This window comes from Taurulus bubalis, assembly GCF_910589615.1.
Source record: "Taurulus bubalis genome assembly, chromosome: 6".
NCBI lineage: Eukaryota > Metazoa > Chordata > Actinopteri > Perciformes > Cottidae > Taurulus > Taurulus bubalis.
In genome coordinates, this window is record NC_136594.1 from 5811912 (window position 1) to 5825326 (window position 13415).

Here is a 13415-nt window from a genome sequence, read left to right on the forward strand (position 1 = left end):
ACAGATACTGTGGTCGATGGTGGCACACGCTAAGCGTGCGCTGCTCTATTTCATGAGAATTTGTGCGGGTGAGAAAGAAAAAAAAAATGCATCGCGCAGGAAAACAGAACTACACACTCGCATGTTAACAGTACAGAAAGTGAGGTGCAGGGATGTATTATAGAGATGGAAAAACAAACAAAATGGCTGCCCTGAAATCACTAATGAACTAGCTTCAAAACATACACAATAATACAACATTAAGTTGAGATATAACGAAATACGGCTGCATTAATAAGTAATAGTACCTGCCTTGTACATACACAATTCAAATAAAATGAAACAAGTAGCTAGGATACTTGTCTTATCAAAAATATGTAGCTTTGGTAAACAAGTTATGTAGAGAACTGTTGTCTGAACATGTGGATGTGAGAGATCACGACATGACATCTAGGAATCAAGGGCGAGAACGTTTCGGTTCCGTTTTGAGGCCGTGAAGTCAAACGAGAGGAGAAGCAGGCTAAAAGTTCCACTCCCCCGAAATCCTCTGTCCTCTCCCCTCGTCACCAGCTGATGACGAACAGAGACGGCAAAAAAGGCGAGCGAGGCTCCCGAAATGGAACCAACGCTGCTTTCTTGAGCTGTCCCAGAGCACCGATTGAATAGTTTCCGTGGTAATGTAGCAGCATCGTAATGGTCTGCGGAGGACAGGCAGAAGCGGAAGACTACTTTATCCTCTCCTTCCAGCAGTCCCCCTTAAACCCCCCTTTTTTCCACCCATCGCAGTGGAAGTGGAAGACTGGTCAGACATTAGATTTTTTTTATTTTTTATCAGCGCTCCTCGAATATCCCCAGTGGAGACAAGACAGGTGAAATAATTTATGTTCCTTTCCTTATTTCCTTTTTCCATATTTCTCACGGCCGAGCTTCTTCGCTTTCACGAGGGTTCGATCCAGGCATGACGCCGACGTCCAGATAGTCCATAGAAATAACCACCTCCTTTACACTCTGGCTTCTACCAGGCAGCGCAATCTCCCTTCTGTCACACATGGCTCCTTCCATCTTTCTACTTTCTTTCACTCGTTTTTTTCTTCTTCTTCTTCTTCTCCTCACAACTGATTTTTCTAATCACAACCCCAATGTTCTCTTCCTAGCTCCTCTTTTTTCTTTCTTCCAAATGATCATTTTTTTCTTCTTCTTCTTCTTCCCCCTCAAATTCTGAGTCATCTTCCTGTTCCCAAATTTTCAGTCAACCTTCTCCACCTTCCCGATGATCTTCTCCTCGAAGATGGGCAGGATGGCGTCATCGTCGCGAACCTCCTCGAACACCACGCCGCAGTCAAACTCGTCGCTCACTTTCTTAAAGTAGAACCTACACACAGACACAGAAAACAGACATGCTGGATTATTTGCAAAACCAAAAAAAGACGACAAAAATGTCTAATTCAATGAATGTGACATTCCCACACTGTAATATAAATGACAACAGAATCAGCTTTAATGGCCGTGTAAGTTTACACATACATGGAATTTGACTCACTTTGCTCTTCGTACTTATACACAAAATGCAGAAAACAAGATAAATAAATATAAAAAAAAGACAGTAGTCAAAATAGTGCAGATAGCACAGATGCATGTTCTCACCTGTAATGGCCCTTTTTGGTAAGCAGCTCCTTGAACTGGCCCAAAGTCACCACTCGGCCTTTGACGGATGTTCGGTACGGGATTGGCTCTCCACAGAAGTAGTAAGCGACCGTCATGTTCTCACACAATTGGCGCTTACCAGACTTGTGCCTGAAAGAGAGCAAGAGCCGGTGTTAAAACACTCAAATGAAAATACATTTTGGGGCAAGGCCGATACAAGCATCTCGCCGCCCACCTCTGCTTGGCCTGCTGTAGTGCGTTCCTCCTCCTCTCCTCCTCCAGCCTCCTCCTAGCCTCCTCCAGCTGGGTGAGGGGGTTGGGAGCCGGGTTGGGCGGCATGGCCGGGTCCTGGATGAAAGGGTGCGAGGGCTGGACCTGGGTGGACGTTGAGCCGGGGATGGTAGGGGACACCGTGGAGGGGTTGTTACGCAGCTGGGCAGACACCCATGGGTGCACGGCTCCGGGGCGCTCCACCGACGTCGGGCGCGGCGACTCGCTGCTGGGCCCCGACCTCCTCGAGCTACTGGTGCTGCCGCTGGACACGCAACGAGAGGAGGAGGCAGGATGAATCAAAGGACTACAAATATATACAGAAGAGAGCGCCGCCTCGTCGAGACTGAAGCCAATTTACAGCTCTACAAACAATTTGTTTTGTAGCTGGATTAATCAGACTTTTATAGGACAATCCTGCGTTGTGAGGGAACATCCGTGGTGGTGGTTTGTGTTCATCTCCTCTATGATGAGATAGTGCTAAAATCTGTGTTTTGGCAGCTACATTTTAAAGTGTGTATGCATAGCAGGGCCTTATAGAAATATAAAACAGATTCTCATTTAAATGTTATGTTAAAGCAGTTTTAATCAATATGTTTACACTAACAATGGATCGAAGGACTTTGCATCAACGTAACTGGGGACTCAAAGTGAACCCAATGTAACATCCCCTCAGCTCGACACAGCATATAGCTCCTCTCATGCTCATTGTTCTAGTTTTCCAGTCTGTAATGTTACCGTTTTGGTTTTTACTCTCAAGAGCAAAGAGGCTTTTTTTTCAGCAAAGAAGCTCTTTAAAAAAGAAAAACGATCCACTACCTGTCCAACACGGGACGGCAGAGAGACAAACTTAGAGTCCAGCTGGTGAAAGCAGTGACGCATTTAGCAGCTAAAGAGCCAGATATGGAAAAACAAGCTAAAAGGAGAGTAAATACTTGACTTGTATTCATCAGATGGACACAAACACGACTCTGTCTGCTTGATGTGCAAATAGGAAACCGTCTGCTAACAACTGTGTTCTCGCTACCAAAGTGTTGCATTTACAGTTTGTTTCTACCGGCAAAATTTGTTATCAATCTGTTGATGTACATTTTTTTGTCAGGATATCTAGTGACGCCTCCTTTGTCCTGTATGTTTCCCGCTTCCTTTAGCCCGATACAAGCAGTTGGACATCCTGGCACATCACATTTTAACTGGGAAATCCTCATAACCTCGAAAATAAATCATACAAACATGATTTGATGCGTTTTAATAATGAGGAACTACATTTTTATATTAATCATGACGCAAAACATGACTCACCCATGTGAGGTCTTCCTTTGTCGGTCTCCTTCCATCATCCACTGCAGGATCTTCTGGTTCCTCTCCAGATCCTCCAGCGGTACCTGGCCCTCCATGCCGCGCCCGCTCTCGTCCCCTTTGCCTGACGTCTCCGGCGTCTTCTTGCAACCTCGCCGTGAGAGGGTGCTGCCTTTACTACTGCAGAACGAACAGGAGACACATACAGTTGAGGTCATCCGAATGAAAAAACGGCACATGCTGTTTTGCTGGAACGCCGAACCAATGGCGGCACATTCGCCCCCGCCGGCGTACCTGTAGCCCATGCCCTCCAGGGTGCTGGCTCCGGCCCCGTCGGCGTAGTTACGACTTCTCCCTGCGTACTGGCTGGCCGGGTCTCCGTTCCACATGAGGTTGGCCTGAGACCTAGAGCCCGCCTCCTCCTGCCCTTCTCTTCCTCTGTGGTGATACGGCTGCTTGTGGTGATGCATACCTGAGACACACATCACAGACAGTTATTGGTAACATGCTAGCCTCTCTTTAATACATCGCACGCCTAAACACGTTTGACATCTGCGTTTGAAGGGGTAAAATGCATCTGCAAACTGCCTTTTGAAGCATAATCGAGTACAAAAATCGTGACTCTTTTTGTAGGTGTTATTGCACATGATTAAACACCCAGTGAGCCAAACTTCCCAGCATCGGCTCACCAGGGAATGGTTTTCATAATATATTTGAATAGGCAGAACTGTGGCTTGTCGAGAGCTTCTTCTTTACGTAAAATGATTGCCTGCTTGCCTGGGGGAAGTGAAATGCCATGTTGGGCAAGTAAAGCTTGCATCTAGCAGCTGAATAAAAGCATTAAACACAATGTTTTTGGCGTAGCTGATGATGAAGTAGCTCAGGAGGGAGCCATCTCGATTCCTTCTCATCTCTGTCGAGTCTTAAGTACCGATCTGGCACAGAAAATGGCATCGGGTAAAGAGTTGGGACAGGGGTTTTGCCAGAATAGTTGTTTGGCCAAGTGAAAAATGTTTTCCCACAGCTATAACGTTATTACTTATTACTGTCATATACCCTGTCACACACTCTCGCTCTCCCTAATGTTGCTAATGTTGAACACACCCTACGAGTTATTCCTTGAAGGAGTTTGCTACTTGTATAACAAGTTTTTGTTTAAATAAAACATCTAAAATAATTCCTCGAAGGCAAGTCAAATTAGGCTGGCAGAAATCCCAGATTCATTTACTTAAATAAAGATAAAACATGATAATGAACGTTGGTCCTTGTTATTATATCATTACTTCTAATAACTAAGACAATTTGTTTAGGGGAGGGTAGGGCAAGTTAAAAGAGTTCAAGTTAAAAGAAACACTAACATTGAACCCTACTTGACAAGGCTGGTAACAATCTATAAATGTAATTCATAGAATACGCATGTGTTGCCCTAGTGAATGTTTACATGGGATTGTTGTAAACATTCACTAGAGCAACACATGCGTATTCATCCGCCACTGAAAGCAACCCCCAACAAGCACCATCTTCCTCAAGTTTGAGTACCGTTTGCAAAAAAACATCGCTTAAGGAAATGATTGAGCTTTTGAAAAAAAAAAAAAAACAACAACGATATATCAGTGACTGGTCTGATAAGATTTACGTCTTCAGTAGGAACCAATGGGTTTGGACTAAGTGCCACAGGCAGGACTGGAAAGTTGGAAAATTAAAAAAAAAAAAAAAAAAAAAAAAAAAAAAAAAAAAAAAAGGCACAGGAGACGATGTGCTTTCATCTGGCATCAAGAGTTCACCCCAAAATCAAAAATTGCATATTTCTTCTCATACCTGTAGAGCTATTTATCAATCAAGATATTTCTGGTGGGAGTTGCCGAGTCTTAAAGATATCGACCGTAGAGGTGCCTGCCCTTGGCTTGAATAAGATGGAACTAGATGCCACTCGGCTTGTGTTGCTACTGCTAGCTCACCTAGCACCGTTGAGCTAGCTAACGTTAAAGCTCGGCTGAGAATGCCGAGCAAAACAATCGAGATTGACGAATAAGTTTCGGTAAGAGGAAAAATATGTACAGTCGGGAGGCACGCGTGCACGCTGAGAACAGAAGTCTCACCTTTGACCCCAGCAGGAGGCAGACTGTGACCCCTCCCTGGAGGGCAGATCCCCCCGTCGGGCGAACGCGACGCTTTGGGAGGACTGTGTCGACCCCCTCCTCCTAAGGTGCTGTTGGTTGCCCCCGGCGACTGGCAGCCCGGCGTTTTCATCACGCGCTGCACGTGCTCGTCCAAGATGGACTCCGGGTCGTCGTCTTGGGAGTCCTCCATGGCGACCAGGCCGCCGTAAGTGGCGACCGCCGTGTTGGCCGTGGTCTCCGAGTAGCGGGCGCCGTAGAGAGGCGGAAACGACGAGGGGAGGGGGAGCGGCACGCTGTGAGAGGACATGGAGGTCGTCACGGAGACGTCGGCATCGTCGCCTTCTTCTTCCTGTTGGCAGAAGGAGGCAAATGTGTTCATATGCAGTCTATAACTGGAGATGCACATCGTATAAAGCACGTTTCTTAATACCTCGTATTTAAATACACATTTCACTTTAAAGTACTGTTATCTGTGCACTTTATTTTAATTTTATATTCTATTGTAAATTTAAATATGCTCCTATTTCTTGCACTCTGTTTATTGTTATGTTATGCACCGCCCACAGTGACAAATTCCTTGTCTGTGAAAACATACGTGGCAATAAATGGTTCTGATTCTGATATGCACAAAGACTTAGGACTGATTATGTTCAAGTACATTTCAGACAAATAATGCAACAATTATTTGGTTATTTCTTATAAAAAAATAGAGATTTGAACAGTTTAACAGCCTGTTAAATGGTTAAATCTGGCTGAACAGGCCAAGTACCGATAACTAAATGGTATTTCGACTGAAATACAAATTGTTCCTGCGTTTTATTCCTCCCATGGCAGGAAAAACATACAAAAAAAGATATCATTTTGACAGAATTAATGCTTCGGCTATACGCAGAAAGACTGTTGCACTTAAAGCTGATGAGTGGAGGATCCTTGGGCCTGTTAAGCGCTCGTTCTCAGTGCATACAGCTTGTTGTAAAGTGACACCGTGTGCAAAGGTGATGACGGAACGGTAATCCAAGTGTGTTTAGACAAATAACCAGAAGCACAACAGCAGAGGACGGTTTGGTTTAGTAGACTTTAAAAGAACTTGATTAGATGCACTAAATATTTGCTGTAATTCTGAAAAAGACAACATCCCTACTAAGCCGTTTACATGGATAATGAATACCAATATTCACATTCAAATGCAGCCGTGCATATTCAAATACATGTAAATGTTCCCTCCCTCATGTTGCTCCTTTATCGTACCTTCATTGTCACCATTCTGCAAGTTTTGCCAGACTTAAAGCAAAAGCTTTGAAAACAGATGGCTTGTGTACAACGCACGAAGCAAAAAAAAAAAAAGGGGGCAAGCGACAGATTCAGAATACAAAGAATAATCCTGAAACTTGAATAATGTCTGCATGTCCCACATGTCTTAGCTGGAAAATGCTGCATTATTAAGAATAAGGTCAAACTCGGAATATGCTGTTTACATCACCACCCATATCGAATTCGCAATATTAGCATATTCTGAATAATAGTGGAACAGTAGTGTGCATGTAAACATAGTTATGCCTGCTCAACATGAATAAAGTCAAAAATATGATTTGAAATGATGGCTGTCAAAATCAGCCAAATCTGAATTTTCACTGTAAGAAAGTCGCCTCTGAGCTTCTGCCTCATCTTGGACTTTTGGAGGAGGGAGTGAAAAATATACGTATATATATATATATATATATATATTTTTTTTAAATCACATGCTAGTGGTTCCTGCTTTTTCAATACGCCCGTCTTAGATCATCATCTATAATGTGAAAACACACCATCGAAGACACGAAAGTGTGCATCCTGGCCATAGTTAAGTTCTGAAACAGCGAGCTCTCTCTCCTTTGAGACGACGACCACAGTTTCTCATTAAAAATAAAAAAGGTTTTCCCTCAACATTCAAGTAATACTGAGGAAACAACAACATCACCATTGTGTAAAGAACTGGGATGTATTACAGCTCAACTCAGTGACCAAATTGCATCATATCACGAGGAGCACGCGAGCAAACACACACCCAACACAGTAATACACTCACCAGTCTAACTCTCTTCAGCCTCTCCTCGAGTCTTTCCTGAGCCTCTCTCTCTCGGAGAACCGTCTCCAGCCTGCTGATGAGCTCCGCTGCAAACCTCTCCGGCTCAACGTGGATGTCCTTTGGCATTCGGTACGTGCGCTGTATATAGACACAAACACCAAAAAAATTAAATGCTGCAAATTAACACACAGCTGAACACGTCTACAGATTAAATGTAGATGCCGTTTTAGTAAATTAACGTGTAGATGATGAACAACTTTAGGCAGGAAAAGCAGTAATAACAACACACTAAATTACACAAAAGAAAAAGCAGTGCAAGCTCATAACGGTTTGTTTATCTCATCTATACAACACACATACCTTCCGCTATGTGTTGTCTGCTACAGTAATAATTTACAACGCAACAGCCACATCGGTAAACACAGCCTCGCTGATATTTTGAATTAGGTCACCGGGGGTGGAGTTACCGTTACGCTACATGAATACAGATATGATGTCTGTGTAACTCACAGGTATATGAGGTAGGGGCACACGTCCATTGGCTTTGGCACTTTCATGCATCTCTTTGCGATGCTGCTTCCGATATCTGTATGGAGGAATACTACCATCTCTGCACACACACACACACACAGATAAACGATTAAACACAGACCTGGACAGCTAATTAATTATGTAAACCCGTGTTGTCAGAAACATGTGCGGTGGTTGTGGGTTCGCCTGCTTGTACTTACACGCTGCTGTCGGGCAGTGACAGCGTGTCGGCGTCGCTCGACATGCTCTGCTGCTCGCTGTCATTGGCGCTGGTTGCTGGAGCGCGAGCGTAGCCCATGTTTGCGTAGTACGGGTTTACCGGCTCCCTCCAGGGCCTGAGGGTGAGCGTGGAGATTATAATGAGGAGAGCTCACATTCAAATGTTGACGCTGGTGCACATTCATGCACACGCGGCCAGGGAAGAGTCAACATGCAGCAATGGGGTAGTGAACTCTCAGAGGTTTTTCTTCCAGTGTATTAAACACCATTTCCTCGACTCAAGGCTTCTCGTGTTCGATTGCTTCTAACTCTTCAATATTTGGATAACTAATCATTTTAACATCATTTAAAAGAACATAGTGAAAACAATTCAATTCTATGAAGAAAACTGTTTTTTTGTTTCATGTCAAAATAGCCCTATAACCCTTTATTATGCAAATGCATGCGCTATATCAACCGAGAAAGCAGAGTTCTCCGCAGCACTACCGCGGCAGTATACACTGACCCAAATAAACAGAGCTGTACATGTAAGAATACATCTATGTCTATATCATCGTCCTCTGCACACCGGTTTTGCGATGCCATTTGCGCCGTTTGAAACGTAGATCATTTGCAATAAAAGCGACGAGAACAAGGAAGCTTCGTTTCTAAAATGGGATCTAGAGAACGGCCCCGGGCTTCCCGGAGATGGAGACTGGGAGTCAAAAGCTGAAAAAGCAGCATGTAGTTCTTCCTTGCATCTAACTAGGTCACGGTCGGGTCAAATGACGCCACTGGATGCAGGAAGAACAACTGCAATCCTTCTCGGTCAACATAGCACGTCGTGAGGAATGTATTGCTTCAAATCGACCATCAATACTGATTGGAAATCAACATTAAAAAGTTGGCGAAACATTCCCTTTAAGTAAAGAATCAACAGACCTTTCCTGTGGTGGAATGTACTTAAATATTTGTAATCATATTACGAATCGTAAAAAGGGTTTTCAAGGGCTCACAACAAAAGTGAAATGGGTAAACTGTGTATAGAAAAAAATAATGTTATTATAAATGCTGGCTAAATGACATGAAAATACTTAAATATCCCACATCGTGATGGGAAATAATATTAAGACACCATAGTCTTGCTTATGAACCTTGACACACACACACACACACACACCTGTACTCTCTGCTGTCTGGCCTCCTCCTGGTCGAGGTTCTATGCGGCGCCGTCTGCATCAGCAGGCTCTGAGTCAGCCTATCAGCTTGTGTGTCTCCACACTCCTCCTCATCCTTCTCTTCCTCCCCCTCCCTCACACCTCCTCCACACCTGAAAATCAGATTAAATTAGATCAGAAACATCAGAAACAGAGTCTTCTACTTCACACGTCATGAGAATGACTGAGCAACACAGAAAAGTCAGTGGAATTTATCGTTGAAGTATTTTCAGACGACAGGCCTTGAATCCTGTGCGATATACGACATTACTTCCGCGTCATCTCACCTCCACTCCTCATCCTCGGCGAGTGTGGGTAGGTACCCAGGCACAGGCTTGGCCAGCCCCGATGAAGGGCTCTGATCACTGGGGTTGGGCTTGGGGCTCTCTCCTCCTGTACGCGTGTACTCCAGGTACAGATCCGACTTCAGAAACAAAGGGTAGGTGTTCTCCTCCATCATGCCCTGGATCTCTGTCTGGGCCTGGAACAAACAAACAAACGCAGCGGTCACTAGGGCTGAGTAGCATTCAAAAATATATATTAGGATGCCAGTACCCTTAAAATGACACTTCATTTGATGTAAATGGAATATGTGTGTGTCCCACTGACTAGTTAATAGCGATTACTGCTGATAACGCCATCCTCCACGGCATTACGGCGGGACTTTTTTTATTTGTTTTTATTATAATGTAATCCTGGGTTGTTTTGGTCGATACCTAAAAAAGGCAGCGAGTATTGACACCCAGGCCTAGTGGTCACGCATCTGCACAAAACTAAATGATACCTAAGGAAGTTACTTTCATTTTACACATTGCTTTATCACTCATTTAGGTCCACCAAAGGTTTCAACTTTTTTGTCTCGCACCTATGCTCTTGATTTAGGTTAAACACAGTTCCAACACTGATTAGCTTTTAAAAACAAATGTGAACACATTTTATGAGGATTACTATATGGGGTTTAGAGCAAACAATCTCACCCACTCCTAAACAACACAATGACACAGAGTAAACCCATATTTATACAGCCAGCTAGTTACACTTAAACCACACCGACAGAGAAAGGTGCGTTATGCCCGCATGAAGGTCAATCTCTGCAATAACCTCCTGACCGGGTTTGAATGCAAGTCGCTGCGTACATGTACAAGTTTTAATTAGGGACGGAAATTACATTTAAAACAACATTTAACCGACTCCCAGAATCTTCAAAAAAAGAAATAAGCTAAATTGAAAAGCAAGACAAAAGGCTGGCTGCAGTGAAAACAAGCTAGACTCATTTTTTGTTCATTGTGGTAATGACCTGATCTCATTCTATGAAATGTAGTTGATCAGCAGTAAAGAACTACAGTACAGGACTCGAGTCTCTGTTCACAAGTCCCATGGGTGTGCGGTCTGGAAACACATTCAGTAGACTTAAAAAAAAAAAAAAAAAGACCAATGAAGACAGAAAGCATGAAAGAGATCAAGGGGCAGAAGAGGTGAACAGGTGGGCGGTTGAGCGAGAAACTAACCTGAAACTAAACCTCAGCGGAATTTGGTCTTTTGCTGTGGTTTACTTACTAAAGCGAAAAAACACAAGCTAACGTGGACATCTGTGCTTTGGCAGAGACAACTGTGGACCTGAAGATGTAAACTTTCCTTGTCGCATATTTTTAAATACTAAACTTTTCTGCAACCACAAAACATATATTTGGGAACCCAGGGACCGTTTACTCCGGTACTATTACTGCATTTTGACTGCAGGAAGGAACCCATGGCTTCATAGACATAGGTCAGAAACACTTGGCCCCCAACTGTGTACTGGGGAGATGTGAGAAAAGTTGTGAGGGGGAAAAAAGGATAAGGTTCTCAGCACCAGTATGCAGACGGCGCTGCCGTCAGATCATATGTGGTTCTTTTGTGGTGTCATATATTATCTTGCTGTATCCTGCCACCCATAAACAACCAATCAAATCACATAGTCTGACAGATTCACAGAACTGAGACAGCCTGTGATAAATCTATAACAATACCCACGTGCATTGCTGTTAATAGGAACATTTACAACCAGAGTTTTAATTACCTGTTCAAACATGGCAGGATCTGGATGCGGCTTTCCAACACAGTCTCTGATGAAACTCTTGGTGGCTGCTTTGATCTGCCTGGAGACAATCCCGCTTCCGTCTACAATGTACTTCCTGTAGATGGCCTTGGCCAGCTTTGCCCTCTTCTCCTGGCTCGTCTTCCTGAACCCCGAGCAAGCGAACCAGAAGTCGAGGAGGTCCGCGCACCCTTCCTGGCAGAGGAAGTTTCGGAACAGCTGGATGCCTTCCTGGTCGTCCAGGAGAGAGTGAAGCGACTCGGCCCACTTCAGGTAAGGTGGAGTTGGCGAGGCCGAGCCCTCGGGTTCATACCCCAAGTCCAGATCCGGGCGACGCGGGGTCGCCGACGACGAAGAGGGCGTGTAGCTTGATAGATCCCCCATTTTAGAAGACGAGGATGACGGTGTATAGCCAAGGGTTTGGGAAAGGGTGTTCGGACGGGTGCTGGCCGACTGGACCGGGGAGTCCAAATCAGATCCCTCCTCACCAGGAACCGGGGGTCGCGGAGCATCCTCGGTAAAGTGGGTAGGGCCGCTCAGAGAGGCCACAACACAACCGCCGCCGCCCCTGTACCCAATCCCGTGTAATTCTCTGACAACACTCATGTCTCTGATTGCACAAGGGAGAGGTCAGACGTTCCCCTCTGGCAATGGTTTTGCTGGCAAACAATTCACCCTACAAAAAGGAAACAAGAAAAAGCCGTAAGCTGGGGAGGTGACACCTAACGAAATACACATTATGACCACGGATAAGTAGATATAAAAAGGTGACTGACTCATCTCTCAACCCCTTCGGTGGGTCAGACCACATACATGTACACAGCAGCATCATCAAGCAACACAATTAGATGGTGAGCAGAACAGACACACGAAAATAGAACAGAGCAGGATGTAAACAAGTGTGGGTGAGAACGAGGAGAAGAGACATTTAAAAACTGAAAATATTGGTGGAATGCTAATAAGGAATGTCATTTTGGTGTAAATGTTATTTATACCTTCAGCTACTTTGCAGCCAAGACTCTCCAGCCTGGACACACACAAACTATCTTAACGCTCTGTGCGTAAATGTCCAAGCTGAAGTTCACCATTAAGTTGTTTTTCTCAGTTCAAGCGTTAGCTTTAAACGCTCGCGCTCACAGTTGTCAAAAACAAAAAAGTGTAGCTGGACTCTTTATTACCCCCCCCCCCCCCCCCCAGCAAATAACCAACTAATGTGAACAAGCTAAGACCAGCTAGCCAGCCTTGCAGCAGTGCCACCACCAATGCCAGTGCTTTGAAGTGGGAATCTCATTCATCTTGGCCTGCAAAAGACGGTGGGGGATGGGTAACGTTACAGAAACAAACTCCACAACCACACAAGACGGGCCTGCGTGCGAAAAAACACACACTCCCGACGAGTACACGTACTTCGTGAGTGTACTCGTGCCGGGGCAAACTCACGCAGAAGCAACGGCAACTTTACCAACTGATTAACGCCGACGAAATCGGCCGATGTGAGATCAAACAAAACAAGAAAGCGAGGGCACGTTTTCCACTCTGCTGGCTCGGTGCGCTAGCTAGTTTTTCGGGGGGGTGGGGGGGTGGGGAGGGTTTAGCTCGCGAGCTAAAAGCTAGTTACGTTAACGTCCCGTGTTTTCCACACAAAGTGTCCGTCCTACCGTCTCTGTGAGCCCGATCCCCGTAATCCGCTGCATTGGGGAGAGTGGCGCGAACTGTGTGCCCCGAAACGCAGCATATGGAAAGCTTTCCGGTATTAAATATTAACGAAAATGACCCGTCGACTGCCCCTTCAACTCCCCATGGTGGCTGGTTTCTGAGCAATAATACAGCGCGAGCGAATACGTGCGTGCGCGCGCCGACGACGTGCGGCGTGTAGCGCGTTCGTAAAACTACAACGGATAGAAGAGACACACGTGGCCCGTAGACCAGTATTTCCATTATTTACTGCAGTGAAATTATTCATAAAACCCATAATGCACAAGGACTCCATTATGAGCCAAATTCATGTATTTATT

The 13415-nt window shown here is 44.8% G+C and overlaps 1 protein-coding gene across 1 annotated transcript; it reads right to left on the reverse strand.

The window, feature by feature from the left end:
* Positions 1–255: 255 nt before the first annotated feature.
* Positions 256–13094, reverse strand: LOC306738186 (axin-1-like; the record flags this gene model as incomplete). The annotated part of the gene is given in 14 exon segments (XM_079220012.1): positions 256–1351; positions 1624–1773; positions 1859–2158; positions 3196–3372; positions 3487–3664; positions 5292–5661; positions 7378–7515; positions 7888–7987; positions 8109–8243; positions 9287–9436; positions 9611–9804; positions 11383–11961; positions 11963–12076; positions 13059–13094. Coding segments are annotated over 14 exon segments (2748 nt in total). The 3' UTR covers positions 256–1224.
* Positions 13095–13415: the final 321 nt, after the last annotated feature.